The following is a 25,174-nucleotide window of genomic DNA, read 5'->3' as shown; positions in this document are numbered from 1 at the left end:
ACATTTTAAATGAAAGAAAAACTGACTGAACTACGCCCTGAACTACGCCTGATCACATCATCTCGTCCTGGATGTCCCGATCAATAAGACGTCCAGACGGAGGGGACTTTGGTGAGAGGGCTGCTGGGAAACACAGATCCTTTGGTGAGTGAAAATGTCAGCATGTCGGGAAGGAGAGGCGGTGACAGATGAGCCTGGCGGCGCCGCAGACTCGCTGTGAAAGGTACTGCAGGATGGTGTCTGTGCTTCACGGCTTCATGAACTCATGGCCGTACCGTTGTCTGCAGCGTCAGAGGAAGGCTGAGGGGGATCTGCACACGTTTCATATGTCATCGCTCCTTCATGCCCCATCAGGATTACTGCTGGAAAACCCAACTGAACCTTTTATTCTAAGACTAAAGTAGCTGATTTGCTGCAGTGAAAAACCTAAAAACTTCTACTTCTCTCCTGTTTGTCCAGCAGAGTGAATCCCAACATGCTATGTGGAGGAACGGTGTGTGCTCAGGTCCAGATGGGGAGTCATGATACCACGGCTAGGAGGTGTATTTATCGGTGTCTGTGTCGCACAGGGAGGAGGTGCAAAGAAGCAGAAGCAGCTGACTGACAGTCGTCAGGGCGACGGAGGCAGGTTCTAGTCCTCTGAAGCGTTGGGCCAGGGAAGAAGGAGAGAAATGATGTAGGAGGATGGACGAGTGAAGGAAACGGAACGGAAGCAGTAACGGCAAACAAAAGTCAACAATAAATAAATAAAATCAATGTAAACAGAAAAGATGTGGAGAAAAGGATGGAATGAGGGAGGAAAAAGATAGCTGGTTAGTAGCTGTCCCCCAAAAAGGAAACGTCAAACATGTCAACAACATAACAGCGTTTCATCTCCGTACTGGCCATGCACAAGCTTCATGCAGCACCACAACACACACACCAACATACACCGTGTCAAGACTTGGTTTATGCTCTCAATTCTCTGACCCACTTACTGCTTTTACCTCCTGTGTCCTCTCTGGGGACCACTGGCATGATGGATGGACCCCCCCTGCACCTGGATAAGGCCGGATGCTGCAGCGATTACATACACTCTGCTGCTAAGTCCCAGGTGATCGGATGCAGCAGGACAAACCAGAGACGGAGATGAACCAGATCCTTGACAGAACACACTACTCTACATCACATGCACACACACCACCTGCTCCATGGTAACCATGGTAACACAAGACACATGCCATGCTGACAAGCAAACAGCTGAGTGATAAATGTTCTGACAGCAAATGACTGATCTCCTGTCAACAGCCTCATCCACAGATGAACCAATCACGTGCATGGCGTACATTCAGCATGATACGCTAACGGACAACAGGCTAACCATGCAGGAATAATGTGCTGATGTTACTACGGTTCTGTCTGTTACATTACTACGTACTAAACTCCTCCACATCCCGATGTTTCACATGTACATACAGTATAGGAACCCCTCCAGTACCAGGCTGGACCCATTTTTCCCCTTCAGAACTGCTTTAACGTTTGGTGTAAAAGATTGAGCAACGTGTTGGAAACTCCATATTAACATGAAGCTTCAGACAGTTGCTGCATATCAATGATGACAATCTCCTGTTCCACTCATAGACTGTATATAAAAGATGGGCGGAGCCTCCGTCACGTCACCCGTAGGTTTCTGAAGAGCTGAATTGAAGCTCGGTGGGCGGTTCCTACCATCACCATCTTGGCAGGGGCATGAGTGTCGTCTCTCCCGTAAAATCCCAAATATGGTCAAAGAGGTGGAGCTGAGAGGGGGGCTGTGAGCGTCATGGTGGATGATTGACATCAAGCAAACTCCGAGCTTTCTGTAGCTAAGAGCTAACCGAGCTAACCCAGAGATAACAGGAGCTAACCAGCTAACAGAGGTAAGCGGGCTAAAGCTAAGTCACGTTGTTAACCGGCTAAAAACCGCGGTTGTTGTACATTCTTCTGACTTGAAGCGGGAGATCGGGTACCTGTCAATCAAAAGGACACGCCCCTAAATATGCCGAACTTCGAGATTAAATTACTTTTAAACAGGCGAGTTAGAAAAAAATTCACTCCCCCCACAGTTGTCATGAAGGTAAACCTGACCTATTAAACCTAAATTGGATTTTTTTAACCAGGCTATAAACATGTTTATTCCTGCTGTAAACATGTTTATTCCTGCTGTAAACATGTTTATTCCTGCTGTAAACATGTTTATTTCTGCTGTAAACATGTTTATATCTGCTGTAAACATGTTTATTTCTGCTATGAAGTTGGTCTTTTTAACATGGGAGTCTATGGGGATTTGCTCTGTTTTGCAGCCCCTAGTGGATGAAGGGGGAACTGCAGTTTTATGCACTTCCGCATCGGCTTCACTTTTAACCGCTGGAGGTTGCCGCTTGGTTCCACCTCATCACCATGAGAATCTCCTAAAGCTGCTCTGCTGGATGGAGATCTGGTGACTGTGGAGCCGTTGGAGGACAGTGAACTCATCGTCATGGTGGAGATGATGTGAGCTTTGTGACATGGTGCATCATCCTGCTGGAAGTTTCCATCAGAAGATGCTACACTGTGCTCAGAAAGGGATGGACATGGTCAGCAGCAGGACTCAGGTAGGCTGTGGAGGTTAAACCAGGTCATGCTGGTACTAAGGCACAGGTGTCAAACTCCAGTCCTCGAGGGCCGGTATCCTGCAGGTTTTTGTTGTCTCCAAGCTTCAACACACCTGATCAAAATTCACCAATAAGTTGACAAGAAGCTGATGGATCCATTTGATTTGAATCAGCTGTGTTGGTGGAGAGAAACAACAAAAACCTGATGTTTCCAGCAGATTCTGATCCTACCATGTGAATGTGGAGCTGAACTGGAGACTCATCAGACCAGCAACGTTTCTCCATCTTCTATTGTCCAGTTCTGGTGAGTCTGTGTGAATTGTAGCCTCAGTTTGCTGTTCTTACTGACAGGAGGAACCCGGTGCTTGGTTTCAACTCCAACAAGTCGGGCAGACCCTGTCTGCTGGACTAAATGCGTTAGATAGTTTCCATGTGAATGGCTGATTAGATATTAGTATGTAGAAGTAGTTGAACAGGTGGACCAGGTGCTGGTGAGATCATCTGGGTTTACTTATTACTTATTTATTAACTAAAATATTAAGATCATACAGGAAGAAGAAGAAAATCTAAGATAAAATGAACTGAAGCTCTTCTGATCACATTATAAATGATGAAATGTTGCCTGAAAGGAATCAATATTAAACAGTAACAGCCCTGAGGAGCTGAGATAACCTGGATTCTTGCCACATCAGACAGTCCACAGTGCAGGAGAAATGTGGCACCTCTGGTGGACGTTTGGTCGCAGAATGTGCCACTACTGCCACATAACATATGGTTTAGGATTCTCTTTTATTACTCTAAGTATTTAACGCAGATGAATAATTCCAGTTTGCCAGTGGAGCGAAATACCTCCTGGTTAAATCTAATCTCAGAAAATCTTAAACACGTCATTTAGTTTCTGAAGTCTGCTTTGGTTTCCAGCATGTCACAGAGAAGCTGCTGAAATGTTTTTGTCTGCAGCAGCATGAACAAAGCCGGCCAGGATGACCCTTAATATATATTACTGGATCATTTTATTAAAATCGGTTGGTCATACAGTCCAAACCTACATTATATAGAATAACCATCATGGCTCCGTGCTGGGACAATACCAGTTTAACAGTGTGTGTGGGTTTTTCACCGCGGTGCGACCTGATATCTCTGAAGTTCGACATGAAGCTCTGAACGTCTGAACTTGGTTTCCTGCAGCGTCTAAACCCTGCAGGACACCAGTGGACCAGGATCCAGTATCTCTGATGTGAGCCAACTACAAATCCTGTAAGAGAATGTGTGTGTGTGTGTGTGTGTGTGTGTGAGACGGGATGACACCGGCGAGTGTTACATCCTGATGGACACGTCAGTCTCTAACAGCCTCCAATAACACCACAAACATGTTTGCTGCTCGTTTAAAAGAAAAAACGTTGCCAGAAAACTTTTTCCATTCTTGCACATGTGGACGAAAAACTAGTTGCCCTGCTGCAACGCCACGTGCACACGTGTACGCGTGTAGCTTTTCTGTTTTAGCTCAGCTGCAGTGTTGAATCAGTCGGACCGCAGCTTGATGCAGCTTCGGCATGTCTACGTCTGGAGATCTGCGCAGGCAGCCCGGTCCAGGTTCTGTCGCCTCCAGTGCAAGCATGGAGAGACAACTGCAGACTCACACTGGCCAGTGGTTCCACAGAGCCATGAGGTCTACAGCCGGCTCTTCAGATGAACGTGGTGCTGACAGGATGCTGCAGAAGCAGCAGCTAGCATCCTTCTCAGGAAGGTGTGAAGACAGAAGAAAGCAGGTGGACACGCACCAACCACATGAACATGCAAACCAAACGACAGGAGAAGGTATGAAGGACGCAGCTGGCTGATGAAGATGACCAGGCAGCTTCAGCAAACTGGCCAGCAGCAGAGGGAACTGTGGGATGTGTCTTACCAGGCTTCTGCACCCCATGAGCGTCCTGCTCGCCATTCTCCACTGCAGCAACAGCATCTGCATTCACACACACAGACAAAAAACAAGCAACCGCGTTACTATCCGGCTGGTCAGGCAACCAGAGGAACCAGAACCGCTACTGGACAGGACGGCTCAGGACGGGTGGGGGCCACGGGGCAGCTGTGCACATAAACCCCGCCTGGTGTCAGGAGAAGACCGCTGAGTCAGGAGATGTGCTCATCGCTCTGACACGTTACGAGCATGAAACAGAAACAACGAAGCAGAACTGGTGGACTCATCAGCAGCAGGCTGGCTAAGAGAGGAGCACTTCAGAGAGGCAGAGTCTCTCAGTCTGAGCCCAACATTCTGCAACAACCTGCATCTGCACACAAATACACACAACTCCATCACGTAGCGTCATCTGCACGCGGCGCCGGCTGCCTGGTCTGCTGGGAGCGCTGCATTGTGACACCAGTATAAAACCTGCATTCGTCTCTTCCAGCTGGACGTCTGGTGGAGCTTTTCAGAGTGAGCAGGATGTAGACATGTCTCATCTAAAGGCTCCAACGCACTCAGACTGAACACAAACACTGATAAAACCCCAGAAAGCCGTGACTGTAGGAGCGACGGATCAGATCCACCTCTCCGTAGGAAGGACGGATCCACCTCTCCGTAGGAGCGACGGATCCACCTCTCCGTAGGAGCGACGGATCCACCTCTCCGTAGGAAGGACGGATCCACCTCTCCGTAGGAGCGACGGATCCACCTCTCCGTAGGAGCGACGGATCCACCTCTCCGTAGGAGCGACGGATCCACCTCTCCGTAGGAAGGACGGATCCACCTCTCCGTAGGAGCGACGGATCCACCTCTCCGTAGGAGCGACGGATCCACCTCTCCGTAGGAAGGACGGATCCACCTCTCCGTAGGAAGGACGGATCCACCTCTCCGTAGGAAGGACGGATCCACCTCTCCGTAGGAAGGACGGATCCACCTCTCCGTAGGAGCGACGGATCCACCTCTCCGTAGGAAGGACGGATCCACCTCTCCGTAGGAGCGACGGATCCACCTCTCCGTAGGAGCGACGGATCCACCTCTCCGTAGGAGCGACGGATCAGATCCACCTCTCCGTAGGAAGGACGGATCCACCTCTCCGTAGGAGCGACGGATCCACCTCTCCGTAGGAGCGACGGATCCACCTCTCCGTAGGAGCGACGGATCCACCTCTCCGTAGGAGCGACGGATCCACCTCTCCGTAGGAGCGACGGATCCACCTCTCCGTAGGAAGGACGGATCCACCTCTCCGTAGGAAGGACGGATCCACCTCTCCGTAGGAGCGACGGATCCACCTCTCCGTAGGAGCGACGGATCCACCTCTCCGTAGGAGCGACGGATCCACCTCTCCGTAGGAAGGACGGATCCACCTCTCCGTAGGAGCGACGGATCCACCTCTCCGTAGGAGCGACGGATCCACCTCTCCGTAGGAAGGACGGATCCACCTCTCCGTAGGAAGGACGGATCCACCTCTCCGTAGGAGCGACGGATCCACCTCTCCGTAGGAAGGACGGATCCACCTCTCCGTAGGAGCGACGGATCCACCTCTCCGTAGGAGCGACGGATCCACCTCTCCGTAGGAGCGACGGATCCACCTCTCCGTAGGAAGGACGGATCCACCTCTCCGTAGGAAGGACGGATCCACCTCTCCGTAGGAGCGACGGATCCACCTCTCCGTAGGAAGGACGGATCCACCTCTCCGTAGGAAGGACGGATCCACCTCTCCGTAGGAAGGACGGATCCACCTCTCCGTAGGAGCGACGGATCCACCTCTCCGTAGGAAGGACGGATCCACCTCTCCGTAGGAGCGACGGATCCACCTCTCCGTAGGAAGGACGGATCCACCTCTCCGTAGGAGCGACGGATCCACCTCTCCGTAGGAGCGACGGATCCACCTCTCCGTAGGAGCGACGGATCCACCTCTCCGTAGGAAGGACGGATCCACCTCTCCGTAGGAGCGACGGATCCACCTCTCCGTAGGAGCGACGGATCCACCTCTCCGTAGGAAGGACGGATCCACCTCTCCGTAGGAAGGACGGATCCACCTCTCCGTAGGAAGGACGGATCCACCTCTCCGTAGGAAGGACGGATCCACCTCTCAGTCCACGAGCCAGCAGAGAGGACAGAATCCCTGTCTGCCCCCCCCACCCCCTCCTGCAGGAGGAGGACAGTAACCGGTGGACCGCCTCGCCCTGTTGTTTGGCGCTCAGCGTGTCAGCATGTCGGTGTGCATCCAAATCCACCCGGCACGCCACAGCCGAGTGGGAACGCCGCCCACGGCCCGCCCTGCAGCCGGCTGACGAGGGTCCACACAGCGAGACTGTCTGACCGCAGCGTCGGGGTAACCGGGGTAACCGGGGTAACCGGAGCAGGCCTGAGAGCTGAGCCATCCCAGTTTACTGTCACTTCCTCTTATCACTGATCCACCCTGACCCCACATCAGCTGCCGTACGTGTGTTGCCATAGCTACCGCTGTTGTGTTGCCATAGCTACTGCGGTGCTGCTGTGAGGTGTCGGTCCAGGACGCACGGCGATAAACACGAAGCATCTTGGACTGAGAAGCCAGACTGATGTCGACCTTGGGAGAGGAGCGGCTAATATTCCATCACTAAGCTGGAACTTGTGCGTACGAGCGGCCATTGTCCCCCAGCTGAATGACACGCCAGCAGATCCAGCATGGCAGCCAGAGTCCAGCGCTGCCTGATACCAGCAGTCATTAAGGAGCAGCTGCAGCTCCTCTTACATAACCGCGCCGTTCTGCTCCAGGAAAACACAAATAAAATGTGATAGGAGCCGCATTTTTAACTGCACTTTCTTTATCAAGTCAGAACGTGTGAAGGGAAACAACACACGTCTACCTCACCGCCTTCCTCATCCCGCAGCATCCCATCATTCTCACCTGCCCGGCTGTCGTCGTTGTCCAGTAAAGGGATGAAGTCCGTCTTCCCGACTGTCTCCTTCACCTGGTCGTCGAACGTCTCCGCCTCCAGCTGAGTCATAAAGTCCCTCTCCACCAGGCTCTCTGGGCCTGGCTGGGGAACGCTGTCCGTCAGGGCGTCGCTCAGACTCAGGTCCAGCTCTGCCATGTCTGACACAAACACACACACACACATTGTTAGCAAGCCATCAAACTCCCAACATTTAGTGGTACAGACACGGTGAAGACGACTGACTGAAGGAGCTAATATAGGAGCAGAACAAGCAGAAGTGACTGGGTAGGATTTATAAATGTGTATTTTCAGGAACTACAATAAAAATAAAGCTACCGGTAATAAAACGAGTAACAAATGAGCATCAGGCTGATGGGAAACCACAGCAAGTGTCGCTGTTGTACATGAGCCGACAGGCGGGGCAGGTTTTCACAGGGACGTTGTCCCCCAGGCGGCGAGCATCACCACTAAATATGACCTGGTGTTCATGTCACACACAGAATGTTACGGGACTCAGTAAACAGCAGAGATCATCACCAAAACAACAATAACTCTCACTAAAACCAAAAGTAAACTGTGGAAATACCAGAGCTGAACCACTTCGGCACTGGCTCAAGCACCAGTACTAAACAAGCAGCAAACCAGCAAAAGACCAGTACAAACCCAGCAAAAGACCAGTACAAACCCAGCAAAAGACCAGTACAAACCCAGCAAAGACCAGTACAAACCCAGCAAAAGACCAGTACAAACCCAGCAAAAGACCAGTACAAACCCAGCAAAAGACCAGTACAAACCCAGCAAAAGACCAGTACAAACCCAGCAAAAGACCAGTACAAACCCAGCAAAAGACCAGTACAAACCCAGCAAAAGACCAGTACAAACCCAGCAAAAGACCAGTACAAACCCAGCAAAAGACCAGTACAAACCCAGCAAAAGACCAGTACAAACCCAGCAAAAGACCAGTACAAACCCAGCAAAAGACCAGTACAAACCCAGCAAAAGACCAGTACAAACCCAGCAAAAGACCAGTACAAACCCAGCAAAAAACCAGTACAAACCCAGCAAAAAACCAGTACAAACCCAGCAAAAAACCAGTACAAAACCAGCAGCTTTGGGATGTGGTGGAACGCAGAGCTGCTCGATTATGACAAAAATAATAGTCACGATTATTTTGACTGAAACTGAGATCTGGATTATTTAACACAATTATCCAGTTTTTCTAAACAACGCTGCGCGTCGTGGTGCTCTAGACTCCCGTGTCGTACATTATAACTGTCTAATGGACGGTTCCGAGTTGTTTATGGCACGGTCCCACACAGGAAACAGTTTATAACAAATTTGTATTTCTTTATTACAACACTCGCTGAATATGCTGAAGTATAGGAACTATTTTACGTTTTATACCAAACAACCGCGTTTCTCTCATTCACCTGTTAAAAGACGGCTGATCTGAACCAGCTGGTTAACGTGTTGCTATGGCAACACCCCGTAACGGAGGGATATTACAGCGTTTAACTGGCCGAACTATGTATAGGAAAATAATGCAGCCAGTTGTCACTGACAACGGTATAAACTATGTTTAGGTGAACTTCCACAACCTACTGCAGTTATTCTACATTGACCTGCAGCCGGAGCCGACTGAGACTGGCCGCCTGGGAGTGCTGTAGGACGGGAGAGGCTCCCGCTGCTCCTTCCTTACAGTAACTGCACAACATGTGCCTTCAAGTCAGTCGCCAAAACACCAGAAAAGTCTCTAATAACTCCAGTAAAAGCTGCTAGATTTGTCGCTTGGAAAATCAAAACACCAGACATGATCGGAACATTCCTGCATCTTGTCTGTTTTTATGGTAAAATTACTGATAGTAAATATTCTGAGGTGTTTCCTGAAGTGTTACAGTAAATGTTAGAAGACATTACAGAAGTGAATATTAATGAGACAGGAACAGGAAGTGAGATCATGTTTTTCATGTCCGTTAAAAATAACAGAAGTGAAATCTGAACTTCATCATGTGCACCAGTCTGAAAACAGACGCACTGCAGTCAGGAGAACGCTGGCAGTTTCCTGACGTCGTCTCTAAACCAGAAGATCTGAACCAAGTCCAGACTCATCAAGTCCAAGTTTTCTCATGTGGTTCTGTGTCCCAGCTGTAGCGCTGCTCCCCACCAGCAGGAGGCAGAGTTCCTCCTGGGAGAACCACCAGAGGAGGGGCAGCAATGTGAGGGCAGGCGCTGAACATAAACATGGGCACACGTTCAAGCGCCGCCCGGCTCATCAGGGACTCATCTGACTGGTGAGCAGCAGCAGAAGTCAGTTATGTTGTTCCATCTTCCAGCTCTAAAGCCAGATTATCCCCATCTCCCCTCCGTCTCCACTGCTCTGCTCCTCTAACTGTTGATCTTACAGGTTGAGACTGCAGCCGCCAGCGCAGAAACACCATAAAAATAGAAAAGGAAATCAAGGCTCCGCAGGAGAAGCTGTGGAAGAACAAACCCGAACCCTCTGCTTCCATCTGCTGGATGATCCGGCCACTTACTGCAGACGCAACGAGTTCACTGGGTTTGTTTATTCCCAGTTCATCCCATGCAACAGCCAGTAAGCCTCCTGCTTTCCTCCAGGCAGAGGGTTTGTTTCACTCTCACCGAGGACATGAGTTCTACACGGTCCAGGGTATCAGAACCAGCTAACGCCAACAGGCTGATGGATCCAGGTATCAGAACCAGCTAACGCCAACAGGCTGATGGATCCAGGTATCAGAACCAGCTAACGCCAACAGGCTGATGGATCCAGGTATCAGAACCAGCTAACGCCAACAGGCTGATGGATCCAGGTATCAGAACCAGCTAACGCCAACAGGCTGATGGATCCAGGTATCAGAACCAGCTAACGCCAACAGGCTGATGGATCCAGGTATCAGAACCAGCTAACGCCAACAGGCTGATGGATCCAGGTATCAGAACCAGCTAATGCCAACAGGCTGATGGATCCAGGTATCAGAACCAGCTAACGCCAACAGGCTGATGGATCCAGGTATCAGAACCAGCTAACGCCAACAGGCTGATGGATCCAGGTATCAGAACCAGCTAACGCCAACAGGCTGATGGATCCAGGTATCAGAACCAGCTAACGCCAACAGGCTGATGGATCCAGGTATCAGAACCAGCTTTTAACGCCAACAGGCTGATGGATCCAGGTATCAGAACCAGCTTTTAACGCCAACAGGCTGATGGATCCAGGTATCAGAACCAGCTAACGCCAACAGGCTGATGGATCCAGGTATCAGAACCAGCTAACGCCAACAGGCTGATGGATCCAGGTATCAGAACCAGCTAACGCCAACAGGCTGATGGATCCAGGTATCAGAACCAGCTAACGCCAACAGGCTGATGGATCCAGGTATCAGAACCAGCTAATGCCAACAGGCTGATGGATCCAGGTATCAGAACCAGCTAATGCCAACAGGCTGATGGATCCAGGTATCAGAACCAGCTAACGCCAACAGGCTGATGGATCCAGGTATCAGAACCAGCTAACGCCAACAGGCTGATGGATCCAGGTATCAGAACCAGCTAACGCCAACAGGCTGATGGATCCAGGTATCAGAACCAGCTAATGCCAACAGGCTGATGGATCCAGGTATCAGAACCAGCTAACGCCAACAGGCTGATGGATCCAGGTATCAGAACCAGCTAACGCCAACAGGCTGATGGATCCAGGTATCAGAACCAGCTAACGCCAACAGGCTGATGGATCCAGGTATCAGAACCAGCTAACGCCAACAGGCTGATGGATCCAGGTATCAGAACCAGCTTTTAACGCCAACAGGCTGATGGATCCAGGTATCAGAACCAGCTAACGCCAACAGGCTGATGGATCCAGGTATCAGAACCAGCTAACGCCAACAGGCTGATGGATCCAGGTATCAGAACCAGCTAATGCCAACAGGCTGATGGATCCAGGTATCAGAACCAGCTAACGCCAACAGGCTGATGGATCCAGGTATCAGAACCAGCTAACGCCAACAGGCTGATGGATCCAGGTATCAGAACCAGCTAACGCCAACAGGCTGATGGATCCAGGTATCAGAACCAGCTAACGCCAACAGGCTGATGGATCCAGGTATCAGAACCAGCTAACGCCAACAGGCTGATGGATCCAGGTATCAGAACCAGCTAACGCCAACAGGCTGATGGATCCAGGTATCAGAACCAGCTAACGCCAACAGGCTGATGGATCCAGGTATCAGAACCAGCTAACGCCAACAGGCTGATGGATCCAGTGGAGAAGCAGGATTTTATCAGACTGCGACCAGCATATGTACAACACGACTGTCTTCTATATAAAAACCCCCGTTAGCAGTCCGTCTACATGCTGACCTGTCCACACACATCAGGCCACAGTTCATCTGAGACATCACTACTTTTATTTATCTGGTGATCAATAAATACAGATACAATAAATCTGACATATTTACAAACAAACAAGCATTTAAGCAAACAACAACAGTGAGTGTGAGTCTCCTGTGTGGACTGGGTATAAACTAGGATGTCCAGGTCATCAGATTCTGATTTCAGCTTGACGATCATTTTTATTAAACTTATTGTATTGTTTTTATTACACTGATGAACCGCTTCCTACAGCGAGTCCGAGCAGATACCAGTGGAGGGATGTTCCCATTCCAGTCTGTTCTGTCCAGTTCCTGGTGTTTAGGTATCCGCTGATACTCAGTACCACATGTTTTATAACATGTATATACGTATGTATACATACAGTTCAACTGTTTAGAATAGAAATAAATGTATTTTTTTTCAGACAGAGTTTACAATATTATCTGCATCTATTCTTTGATTTATTCGTCCACTAACACCCAGTCAGATAAAAAGATGTTTTTGGGCCAGATATTACGGGATTAACCCATCAGGTGTGTTTGTGCTTTGGAGGCGTGGCTTTGAGGAGGATCTGAAGAGAAAGTTTAGTCTTTTATATGGAATATTTTCTAACTGCAGCTTGCTGGAGCGTTTCTCCGTTTTCTACCTTTATTTCTACTGGTTAAACTCTGCATCACCATGGCAACAGCACCAGTTTCTCCACATCAGGATCAGCTTCTGTAGTACTGCAACACTTGAATACAGGTACAAGTACATGAACATAGTATCAGCGTAGTTTCAGATACTGGTATCGGTGCATCTCTGCTCCATACTGGACTGTTAAGTGACGATTTGTGACGTGCACGCTCAGGACACGCCCCCTCTGCAGGAGGACACGCCCCCTCTGCAGGAGGACACCCTTCCAGTGGTTTTTATGCCATCTTGAAGACATGAAACGTGCACCTACTGCACGTTTACGATCGTCACGGCAACACATATGTCAGCCACTAATTTCCTGCAGCAGGAAAACAGATTCTGAGCCGACAGAAGTGAAGAACCTGAAGCTCTGCAGGCTGAGCGTGGCGAGCAGGGCGTGTCGCAGGAAGGTCGGCCGCCTCGACCACAAAGCCATGCTGGCCGGAAGAGAACCGCCCGGCTGCACATTCAACCCTTCATCATCTGGTTGTTCAGGACGCTGTTAGTGGGGGGACTGGTGTTGTCCCAGTTCCTGCTGGGTCCTGTATATGACAGCAGGTCTTCTTCACTTCCTACACGTGCACTTCTGGCTCCAGTCAGATGCAGAGGAGGAAGTGGAGCTCTGGTTCTCAGCTGTTTAGTCGTGTTAAATTTAACAAAGGAAGGAAATCCACAGACAGGGGGTGTGCGCGTGTGTGTGTGTGTGTGTGTGTGTGTGTGTGTGTGTGTGTGTATGTCTATCAGCCATATGAATGTGTGTGTGTCAGGATGAGCTGCAGCATCAGGTCAGCGTCATATTTCTGCATCATGTGCATCACTTTACACATCCTCACGGTCTAAAATAATTCATTTTCTTCCACCAGAAACAGGAACACCTCCACCGTATGGATGTGGAACGGGGACACGAGGTTCGTCTCTTCATGTCCGACACCACGCTCATGTCAGATCTGCCGGTACGGATTCATTTGCAGAGTCAGAAAATCAAAGGGAACATATTTTCTGATGGTAATACTTATTAGTATTTCCTATGTGCTGATATGAAGTAGTACACGGCGAGGTACTACTTCACCTCCGGTTACATCGGACGACTTTCTGCAGGCAGAAGGAGAGCAGCTAAAACCTCTTCGGCCAGATTCTGGAAGCAAAGTGAAGCCTTGCAGGACCGACATGTTCCTGGTTAACGATTAAACACAGCGTTTACTCAGAGGATCACTGATCCTTTGGTTCTGATGAAGACGATGCATCGATCTGAGACCAAACACACGACTGCTGTCCTACTCTGCATGTCTGAACCAGATCCATGGTCTCCCAGGACCTCCTACAGACGTGGTTTTGGCGTCAGGTGGGGTTTGGGCAGAGTGGGTGGAGCTGTTCTCAGACAACGTGGTGGTAAAAGGTTTATTAGCACCGTGTGGACTGTGATACTGTGGGATCACACGGCCAGGGAGACGAGGAGCCGCTGACCTCAGACTGAAGTCACAGCGGACACCATCCGTCTTCACGTTAACCCCGCATGAACAGCATCAAACACCGCGAGACGATGAGTCAGCAAATGGTGCCGAGGTTCTGGACACTTTCTATAAATGTGACGAGCGGCTGCAGAGGGAAGTGGGACCACACATGAAGCAGGAAGGAGATTATAAACCAGAAGGACTGAACATAACCAGCCTCATGCTGAAACAGAGACATGGTAACACTTCATGGAAGACATGAGCTGATTTATTTCTGATGCAGAAGACGCGCGGACATATATGTGTAAATATATATGAAGGAGGAGATCAGTGTCTCTCAGATGGACGTCACCAATCTGAACTCTGTAAAGTTTCTATTACTCACTGTTTAATGTCATGAAGCATTCAGAGGACCAGAAGGAATCTCTGTGCGCTTGGCACAGGGCTGAAGGCCTACACTGGTGATGTTGGGAATGTCGGGCGGTGCTGAATCCAAACCAGGACTCTCTACTGGAAACCAGTGCGTGTGCTCAGGAAGGCTTTGTAAAGTCAGCATAGGGAACACGTAAACCACGCAGCAGCAGAAGTCTTATAGTTCAGTCGTTTTTACTCTACGGAGAGCAGTGTGAGACAACCGCTGCACGAGTTCATTAAACTGTAAAATAACACTTTTATTCCACAATAATGTCTTTTCTTATCATTTAGACTTTCATTACAGAAGTTCTGCTGGTATTTATGCGGCAGATTTCTGTTATTTTTCTTCTGTAAAGTGTAGAAAACAGTATCGAGCAGCATCCTTAGCACCGTGACAAAATTATGGTCTATTCATGCAAGAATCTTAAAATAAAATATTTATTTTTTGTATATTTTTTTTAAATAAAATAAACATTTGAATTCATTTTTTAATATAATTTTATTTTTGAGAATTATATTCACATTTTATGTATGTATTCAAATAATTTAGAACATATTCATAATAAAATTATATTTTTCACATTTAAATTCAAAATTAGTAACAATTATTTAAATGATTAAAAGTAAAAAAGTATTTTACATTAAAACACAAAACAATACATTTATATTTAATTAAAAATGTAAATAAAATATTTTCAAATGATGAAAAATGTTTTTCAAATACCTAGTTATGATAAATTAAGAAAAATATTTATTGAAATGATGAATTCTCTGCAGCTACGCTGCTGCTGTGTTTCATCTGATAAACATAAACAGCTGACATCAGACTTCCAAGGCTTGCATTGTTACACACACACACACACAGACACACACACACACACAGACAGCTCATTCACCACTGAAGGCCTCATATTACACAGTGGGGTGTGTTTATCCTGTGGATGGAGCTGCGCTGTGGAAACGCTGTAGGTTTTGTGGTGTCGGCAGGTCGTCCCGCTTCGTCCAGACCTGCTTAAATAAGACGGGTCCGCTCTGCTGCCTTTTCAGGCTTCTGCGTGAATGATCAGCAGAATCCACTGAGTTGCAAATCCTTTTTATCGGATCTTCTGCTGAATCCCAGACAAAGACGAGACATTTAATGTCCAGTCTGACGGTTGGTTTTGCAGATAGTGACTCATGGTGAACGTGACGCCAGCAGCAGGTCCCAGTAAAGATGGAAGAGGAGCAACAAAGGCCTGGGAAAGCTGAGGAATGATCGGACATGCCTGTTGGGACCTTCCACAGGCTGATGGAAGGAGGGGGTGTCACGATTGGGTATAAAAGGAGCAAACAGACAAGCCAGGACGGAGCGAGGTTCACCACTTTGGGAAATGCTGTATGAGGAGAGTCCAGCAGTGTAAAAACAAGCTTTCTTCACATGCAACAGCAGGAGTTTGGGGATTTCATCATCATCTGTTCATGATAACATCTCAAGATTCAGAGAATGTGGAGAAATCTCTGTACGCCGGCAGCAAGGCTGAAAACTAACGCTGAATGACCTTCGATCCCTTGTCCGGCATTAAAAAGTGACGTCACCGTGTGAAGGACTCAGGAAGAAAACCCCCTGCAGGAGTTAGACTCTGCCATGCAGAGCCAACGCCAGACGTCAGCGACACCAGAAACACCGCCGCCTTCTGGACCCGAGCTTGCCTCAGAGGGGCGGAGCTTAACGGTCTGACATTTCACAACGTTGTCTCTGGACGTCATGGACGTGGTTTCCTGCAGGACAACGAGGAAACGGACTATCTGAGAGCCGGTGTGTGTGGTGGCATGGGGGGTTGTTACTGGTTAGTTAGTGGTTAGTTAGTTATTCTGGACTAGATGTTGTAGTGTGACGTAACCATGGAAACATGATCCTGGTCCAGCTTTACATCACATTCACAATTACCTAAAACCTGCAAAACAATAAAATTAAATGTCCTTTCTGAGAATATTAATCCCACCGCAAAACTTGTTACCGTTACAGTCCTAAGGCCACGCAGCTGCGGCGCTGCTTCGACCTCGCCGTGGCGATGGCGCCCTCACCTGTAGCTACATGTGCATGTGCATGGGCGTGTGTGCACGTGACTTCACGCGTTTACAGGATATCAGCACACGTTACCTGGCGACATAAGGAAGCTGTTGTCACTCATGTCACTCGGGACTCGGAGTGGGAACCGCCCCACGGCAGGGTGGACACCGCCCCACGGCAGGGTGGACACCGCCCCACGGCAGGGTGGGAACCGCCCCACGGAAGGGTGGGAACCGCCCCACGGAAGGGTGGACACCGCCCCACGGCAGGGTGGGAACCGCCCCACGGAAGGGTGGACACCGCCCCACGGCAGGGTGGGAACCGCCCCACGGCAGGGTGGACACCGCCCCACGGCAGGGTGGACACCGCCCCACAGCACCCACGGCAGGGTGGACACCGCCCCACGGCAGGGTGGACACCGCCCCACGGCAGGGTGGGAACCGCCCCACGGCAGGGTGGACACCGCCCCACGGCAGGGTGGACACCGCCCCACGGCAGGGTGGACACCGCCCCACGGCAGGGTGGACACCGCCCCACAGCACCCACGGCAGGGTGGGAACCGCCCTAAGGCAGGGTGGGAAAGGACCCACAGCAGGGTTCACATCGAAAACATCCGCTGCTTTGGTCGATGCAGTACGGACTTCCAGCTAACAGCCGAAGGGCTTGCAGACGAAGACGTCAGAGTCATAACATAGAAATTTTCACATAATTTCACTCTTAGTTGAGTCAGGTATGACAGGAAGATGTTTAAATCGGTTTGTAGAAGGATTAAACACAAAAGACTTCCTCTTAGTTAGTTGCATGCTTTTATTTTGAAATTCTATGTCCTGTTCTGTCACAGAAGTTTGTAACTTGACCAAGAAAGTCACAATTTAACTCGACGGTTCATTTTAGCCAAGAAGTCTGAGAGGTTTTCAACGGTCTGGCATGTTTTACAGCACAGGTCCAAAAAGTGGGCGGGGCTAGTGGATAGAAGGGTTGTAGGCGGGGCTTGGAGCCATCTGGTACGCCAGGTAGAATATCTGCATGCAGCATGTCTGTGGTGTGACATCCAGCTATTTTCAGGAACACAGCAGAACTTTGTCTGAGACGGCGAACGGGACAGCGCTATAGGAATACCTCAATCGGCCTGGCGTGCACGCCGCTGACTGAAAGGTCAGCTGTCCCCTCATGTGGTAACTTTAGAGAAAGAAAATGCGGGTTGCATGCGGCTGCAGACGTGTCTGGCAGGTAGTCGACCTTTGGCAGAGACCCATAGACCTGAGTGGACGGCGGCTCAGCGCCCTCGGCAGTCTGGTCCCGTTCAATCCGTTTGATCTAACAGGAAGTTGAGTCTGGATTTGGTTCATTTCTTTGCCAGAACTCTGGTGAAAAACATGACGAGTGTGGAGAGTTTACATGGAAGCAGAAAGGCGAGGTCTCACCAGGGAGGCCATGCTGATTCCCTCCTGTTTGCACCCTGGGAAACTGGATTTCCAGTCCCACCACGGGGCCAGCCAGACCTCCCAGCAGAAACCACTGGGAAAACAGCAGGAATGACCAGAATATGCAGCTGCATGTCGAGTCAAACACAATGGTTGATAATAAATCCCACAATCACCACAACCGTCTGAAACTCCAACGAAATGAACTGGAAATGATCCTGAACCAGTTCACATGATAAACTGGCACTTTCTTTTCACTGGTCTGTGGGTGTCTGCAGGCTGAGGTGTGCAGCGCGACATTCCAGACAAGCCATTCTCTCAGTCCAACGCAGCAGTTTCAACGTGGCAACACCTCCTGTGACCTCCCTCCTAACCGCCGTTTCAGACTCCAGGCGAGGGATCTGAATCATCCTGACATGGCGCTCACCTCAGGCTCTGGCAGATTCCCAGCTCAGCTTCAGAGACCACCGCGACACGGGAGAACACACCTGGCAGCTCACCGGCGTTCCCACACACACCCAGATGTTTATGTAAGAAGCTGCTGGTATGTCCTCCATCAGGCTCTACCAGGACGACGCTGCAGACAGCGGCGGTAACACACACTGTCTACTTCCTGGTAGGGACACCAGAGCATGTCGTCCTGCGGTGTGTGTGTGTGACCAAGTTTTTACGACCATCAGGTTCTGATAACTGGGGGAAATCCGAGGAGGGATCTGATGCGGCTACGTGGAAAGCAGAAAACCCTCGTCTACATTTTAACGTCCACACACACAAGCGGTTTTACGGGACGCTGCTAGCCACGCTGTTACCGTTAGCCGTTATGAGGGAAATAAACAAATAAACCGAGCCGGGTCGGGAAATCCTTCCTGCATTTTCTCAGCCATGTTTGCCTTCCGAGTTTCTTCTTCAATACTTTGTATTTTCATCCTAACACGCTGTTTATATGCAGGGTGTGGCTATCAGGTATGCGCTGCTGGAGGGGGAGGAGGGGAGCCGGGAGGAGAAGCTAGGAAATATAAGAAATGAACAACTCCATTTGGGTCGGAACGTTTGGATTGGTCAGAGTTTTTACAGATTTACAGTAAACTGAGGGGTCTAACTATATTTCTTATTGTTCATGATTACAGAATGTATAGACTACTATCAGGACGAGGAACCGCTTCATCCAGAGGAACACGTCTCTGAGCAGGAGGACTGACTGGAGATTTAATGTGTGTTGTTCATCTGGCATCTACATCAGCACCTTGGCGGCATGGGCTGCTGTGTGTGTGTGTGTGTGTGTGTGTGTGTGTAAGTGAATTAAGCAGGACATGCTTTTATAATTCAGCACATGCTGAAGTCCATTAGAGGCCCATTAGAGCGCAGACAGACAGACAGATGGACACAGGTAGTGATGTCCACGCCATGTTCTCCATCTGAACACACGGAGAAGCAGACGATGAATGGACGGCCTGTACGGGCCGTGGACACACACACACACACACACACACACACACACACACACACACACACACACACACACTGAGGTCAGCCTCCAATCCCAAAACAGACACTGCTGATGCACATGCTCGTCCAGGCTGAGGCTGTTCAGTGGTCTGTGTGTGTGTGTGTGTGTGTGTGTGTGTGTGTGTGTGTGTGTGTGCAGCAGCTGGAACAATACACGGTGCGACAGAAAAGCGACGCTGACTTTAAACGCCACATTCCTGACGTTCCTCGTGGCTGATGCTGCTGTTTGACTTGTGATGGTCATCACTCGTCTTTCATGGCTGCAAACAACAAATGGGGCGCTCCCACAGCCCACCAGTTCCAGTTCCAGCTCCAGTTCCAGTTCCAGTTCTAGCTCCAGTTCCAGTTCCAGCTCCAGTTCCAGTTCCAGTTCCAGCTCCAGTTCCAGTTCCAGTTCCAGCTCCAGCTCCAGTTCCAGTTCCAGTTCCAGTTCCAGCTCCAGTTCCAGTTCCAGCTCCAGCTCCAGTTCCAGTTCCAGCTCCAGCTCCAGCTCCAGCTCCAGTTCCAGCTCCAGTTCCAGTTCCAGTTCCAGCTCCAGCTCCAGTTCCAGCTCCAGTTCCAGCTCCAGTTCCAGTTCCAGCTCCAGTTCCAGCTCCAGCTCCAGTTCCAGTTCCAGTTCCAGCTCCAGTTCCAGTTCCAGCTCCAGTTCCAGCTCCAGTTCCAGCTCCAGCTCCAGCTCCAGTTCCAGCTTCAGTTCCAGTTCCAGCTTCAGTTCCAGTTCCAGCTCCAGCTTCAGTTCCAGCTCCAGTTCCAGTTCCAGCTCCAGTTCCAGCTCCAGCTCCAGTTCCAGTTCCAGTTCCAGCTTCAGTTCCAGTTCCAGCTCCAGCTTCAGTTCCAGTTCCAGTTCCAGCTCCAGTTCCAGTTCCAGTTCCAGTTCCAGCTTCAGTTCCAGTTCCAGTTCCAGTTCCAGCTCCAGCTTCAGTTCCAGTTCCAGTTCCAGTTCCAGCTCCAGCTCCAGTTCCAGCTCCAGTTCCAGCTCCAGCTCCAGCTCCAGTTCCAGCTCCAGCTTCAGTTCCAGTTCCAGCTCCAGCTTCAGTTCCAGTTCCAGTTCCAGCTCCAGCTCCAGTTCCAGCTCCAGCTCCAGCTTCAGTTCCAGCTCCAGCTCCAGTTCCAGCTCCAGCTTCAGTTCCAGCTCCAGTTCCAGTTCCAGCTCCAGTTCCAGTTCCAGCTTCAGTTCCAGTTCCAGTTCCAGTTCCAGCTCCAGTTCTAGTTCCAGTTCCAGTTCCAGCTCCAGCTCCAGTTCCAGCTCCAGTTCCAGTTCCAGTTCCAGCTCCAGTTCCAGTTCCAGTTCCAGCTCCAGTTCCAGCTCCAGTTCCAGCTCCAGTTCCAGCTCCAGCTTCAGTTCCAGTTCCAGTTCCAGCTCCAGCTTCAGTTCCAGCTCCAGCTCCAGTTCCAGCTCCAGCTTCAGTTCCAGTTCCAGTTCCAGTTCCAGTTCCAGCTCCAGTTCCAGCTCCAGTTCCAGTTCCAGCTCCAGCTCCAGTTCCAGTTCCAGCTCCAGTTCCAGTTCCAGTTCCAGCTCCAGCTTCAGTTCCAGTTCCAGCTCCAGCTCCAGTTCCAGTTCCAGCTCCAGTTCCAGCTCCAGTTCCAGCTCCAGCTCCAGTTCCAGCTTCAGTTCCAGTTCCAGCTTCAGTTCCAGTTCCAGCTCCAGCTTCAGTTCCAGCTCCAGTTCCAGTTCCAGCTCCAGTTCCAGCTCCAGCTCCAGTTCCAGTTCCAGTTCCAGTTCCAGCTCCAGTTCCAGTTCCAGCTTCAGTTCCAGTTCCAGCTCCAGCTCCAGTTCCAGTTCCAGCTCCAGCTTCAGTTCCAGCTCCAGCTCCAGTTCCAGCTCCAGCTTCAGTTCCAGCTCCAGTTCCAGTTCCAGCTCCAGTTCCAGTTCCAGTTCCAGCTTCAGTTCCAGTTCCAGTTCCAGTTCCAGCTCCAGCTCCAGTTCTAGTTCCAGTTCCAGTTCCAGCTCCAGCTCCAGTTCCAGCTCCAGTTCCAGTTCCAGTTCCAGTTCCAGCTCCAGTTCCAGCTCCAGTTCCAGCTCCAGTTCCAGCTCCAGTTCCAGCTCCAGTTCCAGCTCCAGCTTCAGTTCCAGTTCCAGTTCCAGCTCCAGCTTCAGTTCCAGCTCCAGCTCCAGTTCCAGCTCCAGCTTCAGTTCCAGTTCCAGTTCCAGTTCCAGTTCCAGTTCCAGCTCCAGCTCCAGTTCCAGTTCCAGCTCCAGCTCCAGTTCCAGTTCCAGCTCCAGTTCCAGTTCCAGCTCCAGCTTCAGTTCCAGCTCCAGCTCCAGTTCCAGTTCCAGTTCCAGCTCCAGCTCCAGTTCCAGTTCCAGTTCCAGTTCCAGCTCCAGTTCCAGTTCCAGTTCCAGCTCCAGTTCCAGTTCCAGTTCCAGCTCCAGTTCCAGCTCCAGTTCCAGTTCCAGCTCCAGCTCCAGTTCCAGTTCCAGCTCCAGTTCCAGTTCCAGTTCCAGCTCCAGCTTCAGTTCCAGTTCCAGTTCCAGCTCCAGCTCCAGTTCCAGTTCCAGCTCCAGTTCCAGCTCCAGCTCCAGTTCCAGTTCCAGCTCCAGTTCCAGTTCCAGCTCCAGTTCCAGCTCCAGTTCCAGCTCCAGCTCCAGCTCCAGTTCCAGCTTCAGTTCCAGTTCCAGCTTCAGTTCCAGTTCCAGCTCCAGCTTCAGTTCCAGCTCCAGTTCCAGTTCCAGCTCCAGTTCCAGCTCCAGCTCCAGTTCCAGTTCCAGTTCCAGTTCCAGCTCCAGTTCCAGTTCCAGCTTCAGTTCCAGTTCCAGCTCCAGTTCCAGTTCCAGTTCCAGCTCCAGTTCCAGTTCCAGTTCCAGTTCCAGCTTCAGTTCCAGTTCCAGTTCCAGTTCCAGCTTCAGTTCCAGTTCCAGTTCCAGCTCCAGCTTCAGTTCCAGTTCCAGTTCCAGTTCCAGCTCCAGCTCCAGTTCCAGCTCCAGTTCCAGCTCCAGTTCCAGTTCCAGCTCCAGCTTCAGTTCCAGTTCCAGCTCCAGCTTCAGTTCCAGTTCCAGTTCCAGCTCCAGCTCCAGTTCCAGTTCCAGCTCCAGCTTCAGTTCCAGCTCCAGCTCCAGTTCCAGCTCCAGCTTCAGTTCCAGCTCCAGTTCCAGTTCCAGCTCCAGTTCCAGTTCCAGTTCCAGCTCCAGCTTCAGTTCCAGTTCCAGTTCCAGTTCCAGTTCCAGCTCCAGCTCCAGTTCTAGTTCCAGTTCCAGCTCCAGCTCCAGTTCCAGCTCCAGTTCCAGTTCCAGTTCCAGTTCCAGCTCCAGTTCCAGTTCCAGTTCCAGCTCCAGTTCCAGCTCCAGTTCCAGCTCCAGTTCCAGCTCCAGTTCCAGCTCCAGTTCCAGTTCCAGTTCCAGCTCCAGCTTCAGTTCCAGCTCCAGCTCCAGTTCCAGCTCCAGCTTCAGTTCCAGTTCCAGTTCCAGTTCCAGTTCCAGCTCCAGCTCCAGTTCCAGTTCCAGCTCCAGTTCTAGTTCTAGTTCTAGTTCCAGTTCCAGTTCCAGTTCCAGCTCCAGTTCCAGCTCCAGCTCCAGTTCTAGTTCTAGTTCTAGTTCCAGTTCCAGTTCCAGCTCCAGCTCCAGTTCCAGCTCCAGTTCTAGCTCCAGTTCTAGTTCTAGTTCTAGTTCCAGTTCCAGTTCCAGTTCCAGCTCCAGCTCCAGCTCCAGCTCCAGTTCCAGCTCCAGTTCTAGTTCCAGTTCCAGTTCCAGCTCCAGTTCCAGCTCCAGTTCCAGGACTCTTCATCCCTGAGGAACGGATCTCCCGTGAACCTCATCATTTGGGATGTTCTGTCTTTGTGAAGCAAGCAGTGAAATGATGCATAGGATCCGTTAAGAAGGAAGAAAGAGAGGAAGAAGTGCCACGTTACATACACACACACACACACACACACACCGCCTGGGATCACGGGAAACACGCATGTTCACCTGCTCACACCACTTCATGCAGCAACACATGAAACTTCACACAACCATCTAGCTGCATGTGTGGAAGTCTTAACACAAAGATCTCATCAGCCAATCACAAGGCAGCATCTCTACGCACATGCTCAGTGAAGGTGAAACTGGGAAACATGGCATCCTGATCATTTCAGGGTTTATGTGTGAAGTTGCTCCACGTTTTCAGCCGTTTATATTTGTGCCGTCGGCTGACGACACCCTGACGACACGCCGACGACACGCCGACGACACGCCGACGACACGCTGACGGCACGCTGACGGCACGCTGACGACACGCTGACGGCACGCTGACGACACGCTGACGACACGCTGACGGCACGCTGACGGCACGCTGACGACACGCTGACGGCACGCTGACGACACGCTGACGACACGCTGACGACACGCTGACGGCACGCTGACGACACGCTGACGGCACGCTGACGACACGCTGACGACACGCTGACGACACGCTGACGACACCCTGACGACACGCTGACGACACGCTGACGGCACGCTGACGACACGCTGACGACACGCTGACGACACGCTGACGACACCCTGACGACACGCTGACGACACGCCGACGACACGCCGACGACACACCGACGACACGCCGACGACACCGACGACACGCAGACGACACGCTGACGACACGCTGACGACACGCTGACGACACGCTGACGGCACCCTGACGACACGCTGACGGCACGCTGGCGACACGCTGACGACACGCTGACGACACGCTGACGACACGCTGACGACATGCAGACGGCACGCTGACGACATGCAGACGGCACGCTGACGACACGCTGACGACACCCTGACGACACGCTGACGACACGCTGACGACATGCAGACGGCACGCTGACGACACGCTGACGACACGCTGACGACACCCTGACGACACGCTGACGACACGCAGACGACACGCTGACGACACGCAGACGACACGCAGACGACACGCAGACGACACGCTGACGACACGCTGACGACACGCTGACGACACCCTGACGGCACGCTGACGGCACGCTGACGGCACCCTGACGACACGCTGACGGCACCCTGACGACACCCTGACGACACGCTGACGACACGCTGACGGCACCCTGACGACACGCTGACGGCACCCTGACGACACGCTGACGACACGCTGACACCCTGACGACACGCTGACGACACCCTGACGACACGCTGACGACACCCTGACGACATGCAGACGACACGCTGACGACACGCTGACGACACGCTGACGACACGCTGACGACATGCAGACGACATGCAGACGACACGCTGACGACACGCTGACGACATGCAGACGACACGCTGACGACATGCAGACGACACCCAGACGACATGCAGACGACACGCTGACGACACGCTGACGACATGCAGACGACACCCAGACGACATGCAGACGACACGCTGACGACACCCTGACGACACGCTGACGACACGCTGACGACACGCTGACGACACGCTGACGACATGCAGACGACACGCTGACGACACGCTGACGACACCCAGACGACATGCAGACGACACGCAGACGACACCCTGACGACACCCTGAAGACACGCTGACGACATGCAGACGACACCCAGACGACACGCTGACGACACCCAGACGACATGCTGACGACACGCTGACGACACCCAGACGACATGCTGACGACACGCTGACGACACCCTGACGACACGCTGACGACACCCAGACGACATGCAGACGACACGCTGACGACACCCTGACGACACGCTGACGACATGCAGACACCCAGACGACATGCAGACGACATGCAGACGACATGTAGACGACACGCTGACGACACGCTGACGACACCCTGACGACATGCA

General features: G+C 51.3%; 1 protein-coding gene across 8 annotated transcripts in view; it reads right to left on the bottom strand.

Annotated features, from left to right (window-relative positions):
• Nucleotides 1–25,174, bottom strand: part of LOC306771154 (uncharacterized protein) — a 148,388-nt gene that overhangs the window by 94,642 nt on the left and 28,572 nt on the right. For all 8 annotated transcript variants that reach the window (XM_079260237.1, XM_079260236.1, XM_079260238.1 and 5 more), the window contains exons 2-3: nt 7,469–7,657; nt 4,519–4,575 (exon numbers count right to left, since the gene is read on the bottom strand). In XM_079260237.1, coding sequence (XP_079116363.1) covers nt 4,519–4,575; nt 7,469–7,655 — 244 coding nt within the window. In that variant the 5' untranslated portion in view covers nt 7,656–7,657. The remainder of the gene's footprint in view (nt 1–4,518; nt 4,576–7,468; nt 7,658–25,174) is intronic.

This window comes from Telmatherina bonti (assembly GCF_933228915.1).
Source record: "Telmatherina bonti genome assembly, chromosome: 20".
Taxonomy (NCBI): domain Eukaryota; kingdom Metazoa; phylum Chordata; class Actinopteri; order Atheriniformes; family Telmatherinidae; genus Telmatherina; species Telmatherina bonti.
This window is presented reverse-complemented; position numbering and strand designations above follow the sequence as displayed.